Here is a 19,354-nt window from a genome sequence, read left to right as displayed (position 1 = left end):
CAGAAGGCCTCAGGGGAGAATAGTTTTATACTAATTGAGTTACCTTCTTTAAATAAAATATTAAAGACGAATTCATATTTGCTGGCCCCTTTCAGTTGCTGGTATCCCCCCGAGTCACAATTACCAAACGGTTGATATACACTAACCGATGATTACTAATCAATGTGCTCTAGTGGTGTCGTTAAACAAAACAAACTTTAAACTTTTTAAACTTTTAATCTTCCGACGCCTATGGATACTTATGCAAATAATACTGCATTCCTTGAAAAGAAAGAATGTTTAACGACACCCCAGCACAAAAATACACATCGGCTATTGGGTGTCAAACAAGTACAAATAAGACAAACAAAAACACACATCGGCTATTGGGTGTCAAACAAGTACAAATAAGACAAACAACATCAATATGAGGAAGAAGAAAGAAATGTTTTAGTTAACGGCGCACTCAACACATTTTATTTACGGTTATATGGCGTCAGACATATGGTTCAGGACCACACAGATATTGAGAGAGGAAACCTGCTGTCGGCACTTCATGGACTACTCTTTTCGATTAGCAGCAAGGGATCTTTTATATGCACCATCCCACAGACAGGATAGTACATACCACGGCATTTGTTACACCAGTTGTGAAGCACTGGCTGGAACGAAAAATAGAATCAATATAAAGTCAGATACAATTTTTATCTTACTAAATAAAAATTATTACATGCATAATTATATATGTAATAATAAACTTTATTTGCATTACATAATATATACACATATACAGACATATATAGTTAAAATACAATTTTTGGAACAAAGGTAAAATAACATTGACATTTAATTTAAATATATTACAATACCAATATGGTGCGCACGTATATTAACCTGATACATAGATAGATAAGTAAATAAATAAATAAATAAATAAAAGTTATATTTTCATATACATGTATATCAAGGTTTTTAATTATCCATTTGCATGCAGACGGGGGTGGGAGGGGGTCTTAATTGTACAAAATGATATTCTTTTTCAAAGCTTTTAGAACAATACAAAGCTAACCGTTTTACAACACTTTAATTTTTGTTATTTAATAATTCTAGAAATTTGAACATGTATTTTTGTAATATTTTGGTATGTAATGTCTGATAGGTCTGTACATAGGATAAACTAGTATAGAATGGAATTCATCTTCAATTAAATTACATATAACACATTTACAATTTCCCAGTGCAATATATGTTATATGCAATATTCATTGTGTATCAGTGATGTTGACTGTGTCAGGTGCACGAGTTCGCGGGTGTTACATTGATTCTTTGAGAACTCCCCGATCAGCGCAGGTGCGCGTGCCACTCAGTAACGGACGACTCTTCATTATCATATAACGGTGGATATTTGCAAATTACCAGCGGGGTTTCGCGAGCGTTACGTCGCGCCCAATCGACAACAACACGTCGAAGATTTGATAATCTCTCATTTGGTTACGGTAACCGGTGAGTGACGAAAACACCACTGCCACTCATCGATACTTGACGCAAAACATACCCGCAGCAGTGCCTGGTATGTCACTTGCATCAAACGAAGTATTTCACGGGTTTCCCAAACAACCCCCTTCCCCCTTCCAATAGCGCAACCTCCCCAATCACAGCGGTTCTCTGGTTCCCTTTGTTGTTTCGTCTGATAGGCCCATGCTGTTTGCTCCCTATTGTTCGCGAAAGAAGCGAGCGTTGAAAGATCAAATGACCCACAGTAAACCGACTCTTGACACAACTATTCAGGCCTCAGTCTCCTGAAATAAATATTAATGCAGATGTGTTACGGACTCGCTAAGTGACAATATTGTCAACACGTGCTCGCTGTCATATGGACGTAATTGCCAGGAAATGATGGGCAGGGCCGTAGTAAAATAATCGACCAATGGGAGCGCGCGATGAGAATTCTTCAAAAGATGCCGCTACAAGGTGTTATAAACTAGACGCTTCAGTATATTAAAAGACAGATTTAGACTTTGCCGCAACACTTAACCATGAACGTCGAACTGAGTTCGGGTCATCTTGGAGTCATCGAAAGGACGTTATCAAGCACAAACACAGGTAAAAAGACTTTTTTCCACCTCTTTTTTTATTAGATTTGCTAGGCGGTTGATAAAGGAGTCGGGATAATTTTTCTTGTTGATCGAATTATCAGTCGCCCAGCCGATAGGATCGTCAGTTGATTTAATTCATTTCGTCTAAAATTAAATCTGCACGTACCAATTTTCCTTTCGTTTAGCCCTAACTAGCGCGGATATGAATACCGCGCTAAAAGTGTCACTCTTTATTTTGTATTCTTTACATCCCAACAGGGGACGTCAGTGCGGTATATTGGTGATATTTCGCTACTTTGTCGACTCCCTTCCTTCCCACTTGGCAAATGTCGTCTGGGATCTTAGAACACCGCAAGCTACGAGACAAATTTTTGTTTCGTCTTTTGTTTACTAGAAGTGAAACTAGTTAAATAATTAACCGACGTCGAGGATTATTGTTGTACCTCATTGTGTTGCTGATGGATTGGACGAGAATGAATGCATTTAAAACTACCTACCATTATTGTGTTAAATTGTTGTTGGTGGTTTAAAAATAAAATAATTTAATTACATTTTAAAAATAACTTACAAATGTTGTGTTAATAATGGATGCGGTTGGTGTTTTAATTTCATTGATGTTTAATGGTCTTTGGTAGTTTTTGGCGATATTTTCCACTGGATTTTAATTGTTTGAAAAGTAACTGTGAGGCGGTTTGGAATGGAACTCATCATGAAAGAACCGTGCGTTTGTTTCAGTTATAAAAGCGGAGGATCTCAGCAAAATGAAGGACGGGTCGGAGCACCACGACGGGAACTCGGGGGACCAGGGACACCTCGGGTCCCCAGGGGACGACAAGGTAGTCAAGCAGAAACGTCATCGCACGCGCTTCACGCCGGCACAGTTGAATGAACTGGAACGAAGTTTCGCCAAGACGCACTACCCCGATATATTCATGCGCGAAGAGCTTGCGCTAAGAATCGGACTCACCGAGTCGAGAGTACAGGTCAGTTTCTATTACTAGTATTTTTTTTTTAATTTCGTTTTTTTTTTATTAAGTTATTATTGCTTTGTTTTGTTTTTTTAAAGATGTTTTGTAATCACTTTACAACACAATAATAATAAAACTATTGAAAGAAAAAAATAATATTACTGTAAATATTTTATTTATTTATTTATTTATTTATCATTTGGGTGAATTATTATTTGAGTTTTATCCCTTCTGCCCATATTGATCTTTTAAATGAAACGTTAGATGGGGACGGGTGGGAGTTTTTGCCAACATGATGATTTATTTGTTTATTTATTTAATTCATAAGTCTATCCTTTTTTAATTAAATCCAGACGTATCAATACTTTAATAATAGAAAACATCTAAACAATACCCCTCCCCCCCCCCAAAAAAAAAGTGATAACCAAACAATGGTATAAAAATTAGGCCGTCATGTTTGCTCAGTATGAAATGTATACTCCTGACAACCCCACTAACTACTAACATATGTTGGCTTGCTAAAGACTATGTAACTATGCCCTGTCTATTAAAATAGGCAACACTGATGTTTGTTTTACTCACAAGTCTCCCGCAAAGACCACGCAGTATTTGTACAGGATTGAAAACATTCTAGAAAACAACAATAAATGAGATTTAATATGATGATTTAATAAACAGCTAATTCATTGTATGGGCACGGTTTACTATAGATTAGTTGTGTGTGTGTGTGTGTGTGTGTGTGTGTGTGTGTGTGTGTGTGTGTGTGTGTGTGTGTGTGTGTGTGTGTGTGTGTGTGTGTGTGTGTGCTGTTACACGCGAATGTCTGAATTCCAAAACCCGAAGATTGATAAATCAATGTGTTCTAGTGATGTCCAATGTATATTACATGAAAGGCGAAGACGCATTCTATGGAATTAATTGCAAAGATTTCAGTCAATAAATTTACAGTTGATTTTAAATGGAAAAACTGTTGCAATGGATGAAGACAATAAAATAATATAATATGGTAGGTTTTTTTGTATATCCTCTACATAGCCTGCTGTCTGACAGACAGACAGACAGACAGGCAGACAGGTAGATAGTTTATTAAAGTCTTATCTCATTACAATAAAATAAAATGCAGCATATTCATACAATCAATAGAAATTGTACAATTGTAATGAGCCACTCTATACGGAGTTATGAGAGAATATTTCCTGAAAGTATCTAAAAAACAAACCAAGAAAACAAACCAATATAGAACAGTTAAGACAATGGCTGATTATCGAACACATAGAGAACCTTTATTGCGACTTTTCTTTATTCCCTTTTTCTTTCTTATTTCTTTCTTTCTTGCTCTCTGTCAATAATATTCATTATGTTTATATTTAGATTGCCTAAATAGTACTATCGTGATATGTATACATTATGAACAAGACCTAGTAAGTAGTAAAACTTGTTCCTAGTAAGTAGTAAAACTTGCGCTTAGTAAGTAGTAAAACTTGCGCTTAGTAAGTAGTAAAACTTGTGCCTAGTAAGTAGTAAAACTTGCGCCTGAACCATTTATTTATGAAAAGCTATAAAATATATGTTTCAATCAATCAATGATGTTATTAAATAAAACAAACTTTTACAAATTAAGAATCAAATATGGCAATCGGAGAGGTAAACAGCTATGACCTAGGGAAATGGCAAGAGTTGTAATATTTTAGAAAATTATCGATTTAAGGAATATGTTTTATAATTTTATATTACGATGAACGCTTTCACAATCGTTTTCTGTATATTTTCGGTAAACGATTTATGCAGAAGCCTAAAAGCATGGGCAAAATTATCGGTGTTTTTTGTATAAGAATAAAATGACTAAAGTTTTAACGAACCGTGAGCCGATTCCATTTTGTTGTTAAGAAAATGTCGAAAAACTGTTTTATCTTATTGCAGTAAATAAATAATAAATAATTTTATTTGACCATTTCCGTACATAACTGATTCGCCACCAAGCTGAAATATTTATTTACAAAAACCTAAAATAAAGAAACGTAAAATAATTTTAATAGAAAGAAGTTACGTGCGAAATATAATGAACAAGTATGATTCTTTATTTAGAATTTGTTTTTAAAAACATACCACAAAACACTATTCTTTTTTGGAAGCGGGGTGCGGGTTGCTGGGAGGACTGGGTAGGTATTGTTTTTTGTCCTTAATAGTATGGTAAAACTCTTGTTTTAAAGTACAAAAAGGGCAAAAATAATGTTTTATAAAGTTTTGCTCATGTCAACGTTAAAGAATAACAATTTCGGACGAAGAAGCTATTTTAAACGAAATAATCTCAATAATTAAAACAAAAGTAGCAAAAACAACTTACCGGTACTGTATTTTCAAAAACAGATTGTAAAGGCTTTCACAAAGTGTATTTAAATAAATCTATTCCGTTAAATACTTAAATATTTGTTTTTATTTTTGTTTCATTATAAAATAAGGCAGACTTTTAAAGTAAAATATGGACAATATCCCCATTTGTAAAACATTATACAAATGATTTATTTATCAAAGCGATGTAAGGTGAAGACATCAGACTTCACCAAGCAGTAACATAAATAAGCTAGATGTGTTCTCAGCATGGCCTACTTGAATCGTAATTGGATAATAAAAAAATAAAACATGAATATAAATGAAATATGTAAAGGAAGAATAATATTCTATGTATCCCCAAAATAAAAAATTTAGCATCACGTATAACTGTTTGAAATCCAGTTTATATTCTCTTTTTTCTCTCTCTTTTTTTTAAATAGTTTAGCAATATGTAGTTTTAGGTAAAATATTTATTCCTATTAGCACCCAACAATATTTACATTTGTTTGTTTTAAAAATATCCAAAAACAGAGAGCGTTTCATTAGTCAACTTTCAAATTACATTTACTTGCATTTAGCGATCGACTATTTTTGTTCCATTTCTTTGACTTGCAATTGGTTACAAAAATGTTAACAGTGGAATCGGATCGGAGAAGTTTTAATTAGTTCAACATTTAGTGTGTTTGTGTATATATGTGTGTGTGCGCGTGCGTACATACGTGTACGTGTGTGTGCGCGCATGTGGGGATGAACATATGAAACAAAACCGTATTAAACGCAATGTTTTTAGACGAAATGACATTATTAGAAGACATTACATATTACTGATAGGAAATTGAAAAAAAAGTACTGATGTAAGCTGGGTATTTTTATTGCAGGGGGAAGTATCAGTATGTAATGTCTCTCGATTTTGTATTAGGGATAGTACCATATGTTACATTTAGATTACTAGGACCCACGACAGTTAATATAGGCCAGCTAAGAGAAAGGAGAAAAAGGAGAAAAGGAGAAAAATCAACCAACACCTAAGTATTTTTATAACATGAAATCCAGAAAGCAGTATTATTTGGAATTAAAAGCCATATGGAATTCTGGGAAATATACTGAACTACAAGAACAACAAAATAGCGAATATTAATTTAGTTTACTTTAATTTTATTTTAAATTATTCAATTTGAATTCCATGAGTGTTGGTGTCTATTTATATAGCATAATACTGTTTATATTTCTAATATATGATATTGACGATACTGAAAACCGCTCTAGTAATAACATGGTAATAATAATAATAATAATAATCATGTGTGTGTGTGCATATATATGTGCATATACATTCAGGGCTCACACTGGAGCGGACTAAAAATTTAAAGCAAAAAAAGAAAGTTCAACTTGGTATATCATACGCGAAATAGAAAAGATGCGTAACTAGGCAACGCGTTTGTTTGCGCGGATGCCATTTTGAAGACGTCATATATATACATATTCAGATATGTTGTGCTTGGTATGATTAATCTCAAGAACTGCCATTTTATTTAGTGTCCGACTATTAATATTAATATGTAATAAAGGAAAATAATAATTACTTGTATTAAAAATGTATAGTTTAGAAAACAATATTTATACGAAATATATGGATTTAAACCAAAACTATTTTGTTGCTTTCTAAGTTGTTTGTTTTTTTCTTTTTTTCTTTTTTATAAATAGTAAATATAAATTTGATTTGTTTTAACAATCTACTTACATGGTTTATTTAAATGTTAAACAAACTTTTAATTCAATGTGGTTTTGTCACTTGAATTAACAAGAGAAAAAAAAACCCACAGGTATACACGCGCGCGCGTACACACACACACACACACACACACATACACAGAGCGAGATCTCTCTCTCTCTCTCTCTCTCTCCCCCCCCCCCCCCCCCCCCCCCCCCACACACACACACACACGTATGCAGTTACCGTATACTGTGAAATCAGTTTGGTTCGAGGTGGTCTGATTTTCACGCATTTCGTGGACTAATGCATTCAACAACTTTAAGAAAACAACGGATATATGTCACGGAGTTATGATACAACATTTGTACTCAACCAAATGTGTTTTTATCCAAACCACGACATTTTAAGTACACGAAAGTAAGGGGTTTCACAGTATAGTAGCCTACTTTATGATGTTCAACTTTTAAAATCCGGTGGTTGAAATACAAGTAAATGCAATTTAATAATATATAATAAATATAAATAAAGTACGTGTCACGTTATAATAAAAAAAAAATATATATTATAAACGTTCGTTGTTACGTCACCCTATTATAACTAATCTGAACGACGAAACCTTTATCCGCGATCAAAACCGTATCTCTGCACAATGCAGAGTCGAATGGGTATTTGGCAAGACATTGGTTGATTCCATGAGTCTTTATCCAGTTGCTCGTCTTTATCGGACAATACATTCTTTTGACCGCCACGAAGAGGACTCACTCTCAGACTAGTTTACTAAATCAAAACCAGCACTCGACGGAGCTCAATGGAATATAAATACAGCTGTAACGACATGTCCTGTGAAAACGGCGATGGTATCAGGTGTTCGCAAAAGGTGAGCATATACTGCCCCACCGGTGTCGCCCGTCACGAGTACAGCCACCACAACTGTGAAATCCGTCCCTTCATTTAAAGCGATGGAAAAATAAATTGTGCAAGAGTTTTTCTGAAGAGATGAAAAGATATTTTACAAGTTCAAAATATGAAAGAGCATCAGTCATCATTTTGGTAAAATATAAGCACAATTACAATTTTAATATGCTCATGTGTTATAGTCAACTTGTCATGTGTTTAATACTTTGAAGCAGAAGAGACGAAATACACGCTGCTTCTCAGTGTTAAAATGGTTCGAGGATAGAATTTTTTTTTTAAATCAATGCGGATCACCTTTTCTAAATGATTATAAGAATATTACATGAGTGGCCGTTATGTACCATTTATCTTTCAACGAATTGGTTCAAAATGTATTTAATGAGCGAAAGCGAGTTCGATAAGATTTCAAACGACGAGTTGTATATAAAAAAAAATTGTGGTATCCAACGGACAGGAACGTAGTGTTCTAATTCTTACATATCCTCAAGCTCTAGGTTTAAGACAAATCTTAGCGATTTTTTCAACTAAAACGATTTGTTTGCGCTTGTTGTTAACTTCTGTCACAGATCCTCAGTATCATGTGCAGTTAGTGTCGATTGTGTTTATTACATTGGATGACATGGCTGTGGCCACCGAATCATAACTAAGGACAAGCTATTCGTACGTCTTTAAATCAATAGCATGTGTTATCGTGTCATTGTAAACCAATGGGTGTATAAGAAAAATAATGAAAATTGTACCGAGATAGCAGCTTTAATAATCGTGAAAATATATCAACAAAAACTTATAGTTAACCGATTGTGTTTATTACAGTGGATGACATGGCTGTGGCAACCGAGTCACCACCTAGGGCAAGCCAGTCGTATTGTTTTAAATCAATAACATATGTGTGTTATCTGGTCATTGTAACAAACGGGTGCTTGAGAAAAATAATTAAAATATTCCCGAGATAGCAACTTTAATAACCGTGAAAATATTTCAACAAAAAATTATATTTAACCTGCAAAATTCTTGTATTTAATCACCAAGCAAACACCCATCGAGAATTACCTTTGCGACCGAATTCGATGACAAACATTCTGACAATGCTTAAAAGCAAAGCTAATTAATTTGACTGAGTATATATTTACACCTGAAACATGACATTGGGGTCGTTCCTAGAAAAGGCGAATCGGGAGGGATCAAACAAGTCGTTAATTACCGGTGTTTTCAAACTTACCCCCATTTCACCACAATGGATGACTGGATGAATGAATGAATGAATGAATAAATGAGTTTTATGACACCCCAACACGAAAAATATATTGGCTATTGGGTGTCAAACTATGGTAAATGCAACCATAATGCATTTCAGCATAAAGGTGTATTCTCTGGCAGGTGCAAATGAAGTTAGCAAGGGTTGTAACCGGCATTTGTGGTTTAGTACATGGTGTGAAACTGGATATGAGATCTGTGAAAAACATTGTTGTTATTGCTAGAGGTGTTGGAGAACAAGACGAAATCTGAAGCGGTCGGTGATCTGTCAAGAGTAGGGGTTCAGCCATAACACCTGCAGTTATCATAGACTTAAGTTTAAAGCTTATTTTGTTTAACGACACCATTGGAGCACATTGATTAATTAATCATCGGTTATTGGATGCCAAACATTTGGTAATTCTGACTTGTAGTCATTTGAGGAAACCCGCTACATTCTTCCTAATGCAGCAAGGAATCTTTTATATGTATTTCCCCACATATTGCTCTCTCTCTCTCTCTCTCTCTCTCTCTCTCTCTCTCTCTCTCTCTCTCTCTCTCTCTCTCTCTCTCTCTCTCTCTCTCTCTCTCTCTCTCTCTCTCTCTCTCTCTCTCTCTCTCTCTCACTCTCACATAGAGAAAAACACATACTACGAACTTTGTCCAGTTGTGGTGCTCTGGTTAGAAGGAGAAAACAACAAAACAGTTGAATGAATCCACCAAGGTGGTTCGATCCTGCAACGCAAGCACCACAAGCGAGCACTCAACCGACTGAGCTTAATACCGCCCTTCAGAAAAGGTCGTCTGTAATATTCCTAAACTAGCATGATCTATACAAACACACACACACACACACACACACACACACACACACACACACACACACACACACACACACACCAAATAGTTGTAGTTTAATGTGTTCTGGGGTGTCGTTAAACAAGTATTCGTTATATTTTCGTTTCTAACTTTGAGACCCAGTTGAATTTCATCTTTTTCCACCAAAGGCCGCGGTATGTACGCTCATATCTGTGGGAAAGTGCATATAAATGATTTTATTCATTTTCAGATAAGAATTTTTTTTTTTTTAATTTTTTTTTTTTGGGGGGGATGCAAATGCTAGACAAATATGAAGATGGTTACGCGCTCAGAAATGCAGTTCATAAGATAAGAGGGGGGGGGGTATTTAAAGACCATACACTGGAATTTAGTAAGAAAACTAAATACCTTTATTTAAATTGAATTTTAAGCGTAAAAATTGTACCTTTAACTTTAACCATATTATTTTATTTGTTTCAAAATCACTGTATATTTCGCACTGACATATTAGGTTTCAGGTGCTCGTAAAGTCGCCAAATGCAAATTAAAGTTAAAATTTGGCGAATGCAATTCATCGTTAAATCGCCAAAACGCTAGTTAAAGAAAAAACTTTTTAAAGAGCTTTAATTTTTGTTATATGTTGCTTAGCTAATTGAAACTTGAGATTGGCTACAAATTTATAAATTTTCGAACCATTTGCGCCAATTTTTAAAAATTATTTTGGTCCATTTCAAAACCTCCATACATGGATATAGCTAACTGCAAAGCCTGTACTGTGAGTCAATGTCATAACAGAATTTACAAATAAATAAATAAAAATAATATGTATAGTTAAATCCTATGGATTCTGTATCTACAGCTTTACGTGCCTGGTTTCCCATCCCGGGTGTTAATTGTATAAATAAAGACAAGACGTGAAAGACACTCTCGAGCCCTCATATTTATAACTACAAATTAAATCATATTTTTGTCGAGTTTGTGCCCAAACCCGGACGGAGGAGTGTACCAAAACGCGGACCGTCGGACAGCGAGCGTACCGGGAACACACGAAGACGTTTCCGCACGCAATCCGCGCGCGCTCATTTGCATTGAGGTTATTATATTTTCATTGAAAATGCGTCGAAGATTCGGTTTTGACACCTCTGTAATGAAGATATTAACCATTGCGGGCTTTAATTCTCCTCTCAACCCTCGAGAGATTGTTTTAGCGCAGACGTTGCCGAGTTAGAAGACAGAGTCGCGCACTCGTTATTCCTGTTTCGCGTGCCGAGGTTTTCGGAAAGCGCGCGGCTGTCAGTGTGCTGCGCACGCGCCTGTCCCGCGGGATTCTGCCTTGATAGGCCTCTTGCTCCGGGATCGTTAGCGCTGTAATTAATCCTAAATAGGCATTTCAAACTCAATTGATATCACGGTACTTGTAACCGCCGCACGACACCTAATTCCTTAGCCGCCGACAAGACTATTAACCAATTGATTGAAAAGATACACAGAAATGAATTTGTTTGCATTTATCTCGAGAACAAATATATCATTTTAATAAGCCCACACACCGTCATATTGTTGTTAGTGAAATTTTATGCAAATAAATAATTACTATAAGATGTGTGTTGATTTATGGTTGAAAATAAAATAACTTGCTGCTAAATTTATTTTTATTTAATCAAGATTTTTTGGTTCTTGTTGTGTTTTATTGTTGTTGTTGTTGTTGTGTTGATGTTAGGTCATCGCTGAATATGGGGTTATTTGAAAGTTGTCGGGGAGGGCAGTAATAAAATGGTTTTAACATGAAGAACACTTTTTTTTTTACATAAAGTAACGAGCTGACCAAAGGATACCCAAATCACGGCGTGCGAAGGTACAAGCATTAATTTGTTTGTTTGTTTTGTTTAACGACACCACGCAATTGATTAATTATCGGCTATTGGATGTCAAACATTTGGTAATTCTGACACAAAGTCTTTAGAGAAAACCCGCTTCATTTTCCCAGTACTACCAAGAGATCTTTTATATGTACTTTCCCATGGATAGGCCATCACGTACCACGGCTTTTAATATAGTGGTCGTGCGGCACTGGTTGGGACGGGAAAACCCAATGGGTCCGCCCTCTGATTCAATAATAAAAGCAAAAATGAATAAGGGTGATCTCTTCCAAATGATTAAATGATAAAAGTATATGCATCCTTAACACCAATAAAACAAAACAAAACAAAACAACAAAAATAAAACAAAACATGGCAAAAACAAAATTTAATTTAGTTTTCCAATCCTATTAGATTTTGTGTCTATTAAAGTTATCAATAAATATTTTAAGACCATTTTGACATTCATTCATTTCAACTTATTTCAAAGATGATTTAGAGATGTGGAAAGTGTTGTTGCTGAATTAGTAGTAGCTATTGGCTCATGTATAATTTTTATGTGATCCGAGTTCAAATAAAGTTGTGTCGTTGTTGGTGGTGAATCAGTCGGCTTACAGAAAAATAATATAATTCTAAAGACTGAATTAATAATATTTGTTTAACTAACAATACATGGTCAGACTGCCAGACTGCTAGGGGTAATATATATATATAATAATTATATAATATATTATTATTATTATTATTATTATTATCATTATTATTATTAATATTATTATTATTAGTATTAGGTCAGTCATAAAAATATATCGTGCTGGGGATTAAATAAATAAATAAAAATTAAATGTTTGTTTTATTTTTATTTTTATTTCTTATAATACTATTTACCTCATTTTTAAATGTGCAGTGTCGCGTATTTCGTGGGACAGAATACCACGACACCACATAATTATTAGTCCGTCCCCGACTTCGATTATCCATTCGTATGGGTCTTGTCAGTACGCATTTGATTGGTTGTTTTTCTTTACTCACGAATGACATGATGTTCGGGATTTGCGATAAGTCAACATATCAGTGTGTTTTCAAAATGCTTTTTATCAATTAGCAACCCATTACAGGGCATTAGACGCACATTACCGAGGTCGCTCGTGTGCAAGTCAAGTAATTAGTCTCGATAAAATAAATCGTCGGATATCGGTTATTTATTTTCAGAACGGAGACCGTTGTGCGCCATTACCTTCGACAAGCTTTTATACACGGCGAAACATCGAGCTAATTTATGCACGCGGCGCATCATTTTTAAGCGGGTAGCTGCACGTGCGCGTGTTATATTTACCGTGGACGAAATAAAGCAGCGACAAACCTCTCCGACATCAGGGTGCTTCTCGAGTCAGGTATTATTATAATGACTGGGAAACATCGCTGATGAATTATTGAGCGGCGAGTGGTTCTGATTTGGGAAACAGTCGTTAGAACCGGAATCTGGACACGGACATTTTCAATGTATTATCGTTTGGCGCGAATTGTATGGGGCGCGCGCATGGTGGCCGCTCCATCACTTTGTCCCGTCGCACGTGCACGGCACGCGCTGTTGACCATATCTGAGATGGATAAAGGGATAATAGGATCTGAAAGGGTAATTTGTGAAAGAGTTCAAGTTATTTACAGTGACTTTTACCCCATGCAGATATTGTACAGTTAATTATTATCCCGTTGTGTAGGAGTATCATAATTTGTTTTAAGTATGTTGTAGGAATATCATAATTTGTTTAAGTACTTTGTACAGAAACATAAAAGAGAAAAATACACTTAGTATTTTTTTTATACATACACTTATACATTCGTACATGCATGGAACTTTTTATAAATTATAGTTTGTGGATAATAAATAAATAATCCTACTCGCACATGAGTATATACAGATACATATATATATATATATATATATATATATATATATATATATATACATATATATATATATATATATATATATATATATATATATATACACATGTACATATGCGCTGTGTTAATTGTAATTGAAAGTTTATTAACTTTTTAATAAAACCCGAACCCGCTACATCTCAGCTGTGTCAAATATTCCGCCAAATATTTTCACTGACAAAATTTAATGATAAAAAAGCAGTTTAAAAAAAAAGTGTATATCATTTGTTAGTACAAATATTTAAGGGAAACAAAAAAGACAAAATAAAACCCTGAAAAAAAAGAGTCTCTCTGAAAAGGGTCCCGTTTGCCAAGCGTTTACTTCAGCCGTATGTATTATATGTTTGTAAACTACCTCAATGCATCACCGTTTGGTGATCTGAGTTGAATAAAGTTCTGTTCTTTTGCCTGTTATTCATATACACGCCTAGTCCTGCTTAACTATTTTTGTACGCACAATAAAGTTACGATATCATTTTCAAGGTAATAACATTGGTTTACGCAAAAAAGAAATGGGAGACATGGAAACAAAAAACGTGAGCAACCAAGTAATGACTAATACGTTACGCATTTCGTGCTTTAATTCTCAAAGGCCCGGGAAAAAATACAAACATTGATTTTCCAACTGCTAATTTTTATTTTTAAAATGTCTACCACATTTGGTATTTGGCTAATACAATTTTTGTAATTTTCAAGAAAATACTCATCTGAAAACTGGCTAAAACGAAATCCTTTCCAGTCAGATCCGGTGTCTAGCGCCTTAAAATCAAATACAAAATTAATTCTAAAATAAAATGACCCCCAGCGACATCCATACAATATAAGTCTAATGTGTCGGTGTACTTTTTTTCTTCTTTCTTTTTTTCTTTCAAAGTTTTTTTTTGTTTTGAGTATATTATATTCTTTATAATAGTTGCAGTCGTCAATATTGTTATAATAATTGTAACTTGGACAGATTCTCGTGAGTTGGACAACTTGTGCCCAATCCTTTTTTTTAAATATATATGTGCAATACAAAAGGAGAAGTCGAGTCTGATGTGACAGGGGTAAATTCAACCATCCGTTTGTCGCTTAGCACTAGCTAGCTATGTAACGCCGCATATAGCTAGACTGATTTTTTCGCTACACGATAAAACGAATTGACACTTCGGGAACCAGTCAAGATATAGTTTGCAAACATTTCAGCGAAACTCGTCTAGCTGAACGAATTCCTGTTATTGCTGACCCGACCCGACATGGGTGGTTCACATGGAAAGTTTAATTCAGGATCTCACTCTTTAATCACACAGCGGCAAGCAGACATAAAAACATAAAAACCATCAAAATACAGACTTGTTATTTATTCTGTTTTGTGATGAAAAACAATGATGGATCCACACGCCTCTGTTCCGAACGAATTTCTAATGTTTTCTACGAAACAAGTTACAGTCCGCTGCTGGGAATGTGGTAATTACCTCAGTAGAAACGCACATAAAGTTACCGGGGGTTAATTACGGCTCATCAGTTGTGTGGAAAATAGTATCTCAAATGCTACGGCCAACTCGGTTTTCTTTTCAGCTGTCGCTGCACATGCTAATAGGTCATAATAAAGGTTCTTTGAAAATATTCCAATATCCTGAATCCTATTCTGTTTGTGTTGAAGTCATTTTGCAAATATTGGACATTAACAATAGGCGTCCTATGTAATTACGTTCAATAATGGCGCTCTGATTTTTCTTCAAATCTTGCGCAGGGAAATAACCTTTTGTTGGTAACAGATTTATCCTATATGCGGAGTATTTAATAAATTTTGTGTGTGCTCAATTTACTTGGATTTAATGGAGTTGCTAGTATAAACAATAATGATAATAAAAAAATGTTTTAATTTGTAGTGTTGCCTGCGAGCTGAAACAGTTTCTTAGAGCGTTTTCTGAATAGTTTTTAAAAATAATTCATTCTTTCTCTCTTTTATTCATCTTTTGAATTAATTTATTCATTCAATTATTTATTCAATCAATCGTTCATTGACATAATCGTTCATTATTATTATAGTATTAAAAAAAATGTCATTAAAAAAAAGCAGTTTCACTCTTTCATTCATTCGTCTTTTCCAATAAATTTATTCATTCAGTTGTTCATTCATTCGTTCGTTCATTCATTCGTTCGTTTGTTCATTCATATCATATAAATAATTAAATAACTGTATTGTTACTAGTATCATCATCATCATCATCATCATCATCACCTCCACCGTCATTCAGGTTGTGGTGGGTTTTTTTTAATTCACCCTTTAATTCATTCATCTTTCCGAATAATTATTTATTCATTCAATTGCTACTTGTTCATTCATTCATTCATTTTCATTTGGAAATTCAATACTGTTATAGTAAAGTTTGTTTTGTTTAACGACATTACTAGAGCATTAGATGAATAAATCATCGGCTTTTGGATGTCAAACATTTAGTAATTCCGACTCGTAGTCTTAGAAGAGACCTGCTACATTTGTTTTTGTTTTTTATTAACAGCAATGCGTCTTACACATGCACTTTCCTGCAAATAGGACAGCACATACCATTGATATACGAGTCGCAATGGTGGATTGAGAGGGAGTCACGGGGATCCCGTCCTCACCCACCTATTTGAAGTGCCCTTTTAGATGATAATTTTAAAAAATGTCAACCTCAAAACATATATAGTAAATGAGCAGATTCGCGACCGGTCATCTGACGATATATATAATAATGTGATTTTCCAGTCGAACCGTCTTAGATGAAATGAAGAAAACAATTTTTATTTTGTTGCGGCAACTCGTCGAAAACAGGGCAGTCAAGTCAAACCGTGTATTGATCGAAGCCAGTATGGCTGTGGGTACCCTACCAAATATACAATATATAAAGTATAACATGTACAAGAGGGTAAACATTAGATCTATAAATTATTAATTTACAACCATATCCCTTCTTTAGAAAACCTGATATAAGCACAAATGTATTTTCCAAAATAAAGTAGGTTTTTTAATTTCTAAAAGTCAAAAAGCCTAATTAAGTGCAGGTGTTAGATATATTTCGTGATGTATTTGTTACTTAAATTATGGTTAAATATATTTTAATATAAAACGAAGTTCGTTTTCCATAGAGATTATGCATTGCCCCCCCCCCCCCCCCTTGCATAATTGTAATACAATTTATGACATTTAAAAGAAAACAATATAACTATATAAAATGATGTCAGTTAAATAGCGAAACTTATTCTTACAGTTTATAAAGGATTTGGCATTTTCTTAGTGAAATATATTACAATAGCGACCACTCAATACATGCATACATTCATACATACATACATACATGCTTCGATAGCTCAGAGCGCAACGTGGTTAGTCTTGTAATTTGCGGGCGATTCGGTGCCACAGGTTCGAGTCCCAGCAATGGCATGGGACAATTTGTGAGGCCAGAAAGGATCTAATTATCCCTTGCGCCAGTGCGTTAATATATATGTATGTAACAGTCAACCTCGACATACATACAGTATATAGATATCCATACATCAATACATACATACACACATACATATATACATACACACGCGCACTCACATATACGCAGGGGCACACACAGATACGCAGAGGCACACACAGATACGCAAGCGCACGCTAGCACACACATCAATTACATACGAATGTGTTACTTCTGTTACTGCATACCTTGATAATTCGAAAATATTTCGTTTTTATCAATATATTAAAGCAGGAAAGATATATTTGGTAGACGAAATGTGATGGAATCGTTTTCGTTCCACCCAGAATGTATTTTGAACTTTGTACATGTTGACTTTTATTCGAAATTTAACACACTTACCTGTGATACTTATAGGTTTGCACAGCTCTGTACACTGAGTTTTTAACTTAATTTTAGACTTTCAATATTGATGCTAATCATCAATTCATGTACATATTTATCGTTGTTTGACATCCAATAGCCGATATACCTTTTGTGCTGGAGTGTAGTTAAATATTCATTCCTTCATTCATACATTCATCCTTTCATTCATTCATTCATCCATTCATCTATTCATTCATTCATTCATCCATTCGGGGCGGGACGTAGCCCAGTAGTAAAACGCTCGCTTGATGCGCGGTTGGTTTGGGATCGATCCCCGTCGGTGGGCCCATTGGGCTATTTCTCGCTCCAAACAGTGCACCACGACTGGTACATCAAAGGCCGTGGTATGTGCTATCCTTGCAAAACAGAATAGCAAAACAGCATAACATGGCATAGTATAACATTAACAGGATAGCATAGCATACCATAGCATTGCAAAACAGCATGACATAGCATAGCATTGCAAAACATAGAATAGCAAAACAGCATGGAATGGCATAGCATAGCTTAGCATTCCATACCTATCAGAGCATTGCAAAGTATAGCATAGCATAACACTGAATAACAAAACAGCATGGCATGACATAGCATGGTATAGCAACAACAACAGTACAACATAATAGTAATAATAGTTGTGGTTTTATTTGAATATAAGTTCGATGAATAACAATGTTCTTGTCTGTGTGTCAGCAGGTTTGGTTCCAAAACAGGCGAGCCAAGTGGAAGAAGAGGAAGAAGGCCACGAACGTGTTCAGGACACCGGGGGCGCTGCTACCTTCGACGGGGTTGTCGCCCTTTGGAACAATGGGCGACTCCTTCTGCGCCTTCCCGCCGAGCGAATCCAGGTGGGGCATGACGCCGCTAGGGGCGCAGATGAACGGCAACATGAACCCGCTGACCCTCTCGGCGACACTGCCGCGCCAAGGCATTCCCCAGTCGTTTTCATCCCAGGTTCCGGTCGGGTCACTGGGAAACACTTCAGTTACCCTCGGTAACAGTATGTCGGTGTCCAACGGAAACCACATATACAATCCCACGTACGGGATGGTCAATTCGTGTGGGTCTCCGCTCACGGCAAACTCGCCGTCGCCGTCACTGCCGTCGTCACAGCTGCCGTGTGGGATGCAGGAGGTGGAGGACGTCTGGAGAGGGACCAGTATTGCCCAACTGCGCAGAAAAGCGTTAGAGCATTCCGCGTCTCTGACGGGATTTCGATGATCTCTCGCAAGAGTATTATCAGCTAGTAAAGACTGGTACTTTCACGTCTTCGAGGCGTAACCCTTTGTTAGGGGATTGGTCTAATGGGTGATTTGCCAGAAGTGAAATATTTGTCGAGTTGTATTTTTAACAAAAAGAAAAAAGAAAAGTGCTTCACTGACATCTGTGTATGTCGTCTTGTGTTATGTTATAAACAAAAAATTAAACTAAGTCATTTCTTGAAGTACTTTTGTTAAGCGAAGTCATCGGCTTTTCAGAAACAAAACATTGATTATTATCAATTGTAAACTGACTGCCAGTGTGTTCTGTATTGTGATTGGTTAATTGGATAATTTGTTTTAAATTTATTTTTCTGATTTAATAAGTCCAGATATTTTTATTTATTTATTTATTTATTTATTTATTTATTTATTTATTT

General features: G+C 35.3%; 1 protein-coding gene and 1 long non-coding RNA gene across 2 annotated transcripts in view; one reads left to right on the top strand and one right to left on the bottom strand.

Moving 5' to 3' along the window:
• Nucleotides 1-582: 582 nt before the first annotated feature.
• Nucleotides 583-19,354, bottom strand: part of LOC121386097 — a 31,034-nt gene continuing 12,262 nt past the window's right edge. Inside the window, exons 2-3 of the long non-coding RNA XR_005959588.1 lie at nt 3,626-3,673; nt 583-641 (exon numbers count right to left, since the gene is read on the bottom strand). This is a non-coding gene — a long non-coding RNA (uncharacterized LOC121386097). The remainder of the gene's footprint in view (nt 642-3,625; nt 3,674-19,354) is intronic.
• On the top strand, nt 2,471-19,175 carry LOC121386087 (homeobox protein orthopedia-like). The gene is made up of 2 exons (XM_041516890.1): nt 2,471-3,058; nt 18,412-19,175. The coding sequence occupies exons 1-2, from the start codon at nt 2,837-2,839 to the stop codon at nt 18,934-18,936; spliced, it is 747 nt and encodes a 248-aa protein (XP_041372824.1). The 5' UTR covers nt 2,471-2,836; the 3' UTR covers nt 18,937-19,175.

The sequence above is a fragment of the Gigantopelta aegis genome, chromosome 2 (genome assembly GCF_016097555.1).
Source record: "Gigantopelta aegis isolate Gae_Host chromosome 2, Gae_host_genome, whole genome shotgun sequence".
NCBI classification, from domain to species: Eukaryota; Metazoa; Mollusca; class Gastropoda; order Neomphalida; family Peltospiridae; genus Gigantopelta; species Gigantopelta aegis.
This window is presented reverse-complemented; position numbering and strand designations above follow the sequence as displayed.

Bases quoted from the DNA above. Each gene is read 5' to 3' on its own strand.
- LOC121386087 (XM_041516890.1), top strand. From the start codon at position 2,837: ATGAAGGACGGGTCGGAGCACCACGACGGGAACTCGGGGGACCAGGGA. The intron at 3,059-18,411 runs GTCAGTTTCTAT...GTGTGTCAGCAG, and splicing joins TCACCGAGTCGAGAGTACAG to GTTTGGTTCCAAAACAGGCG.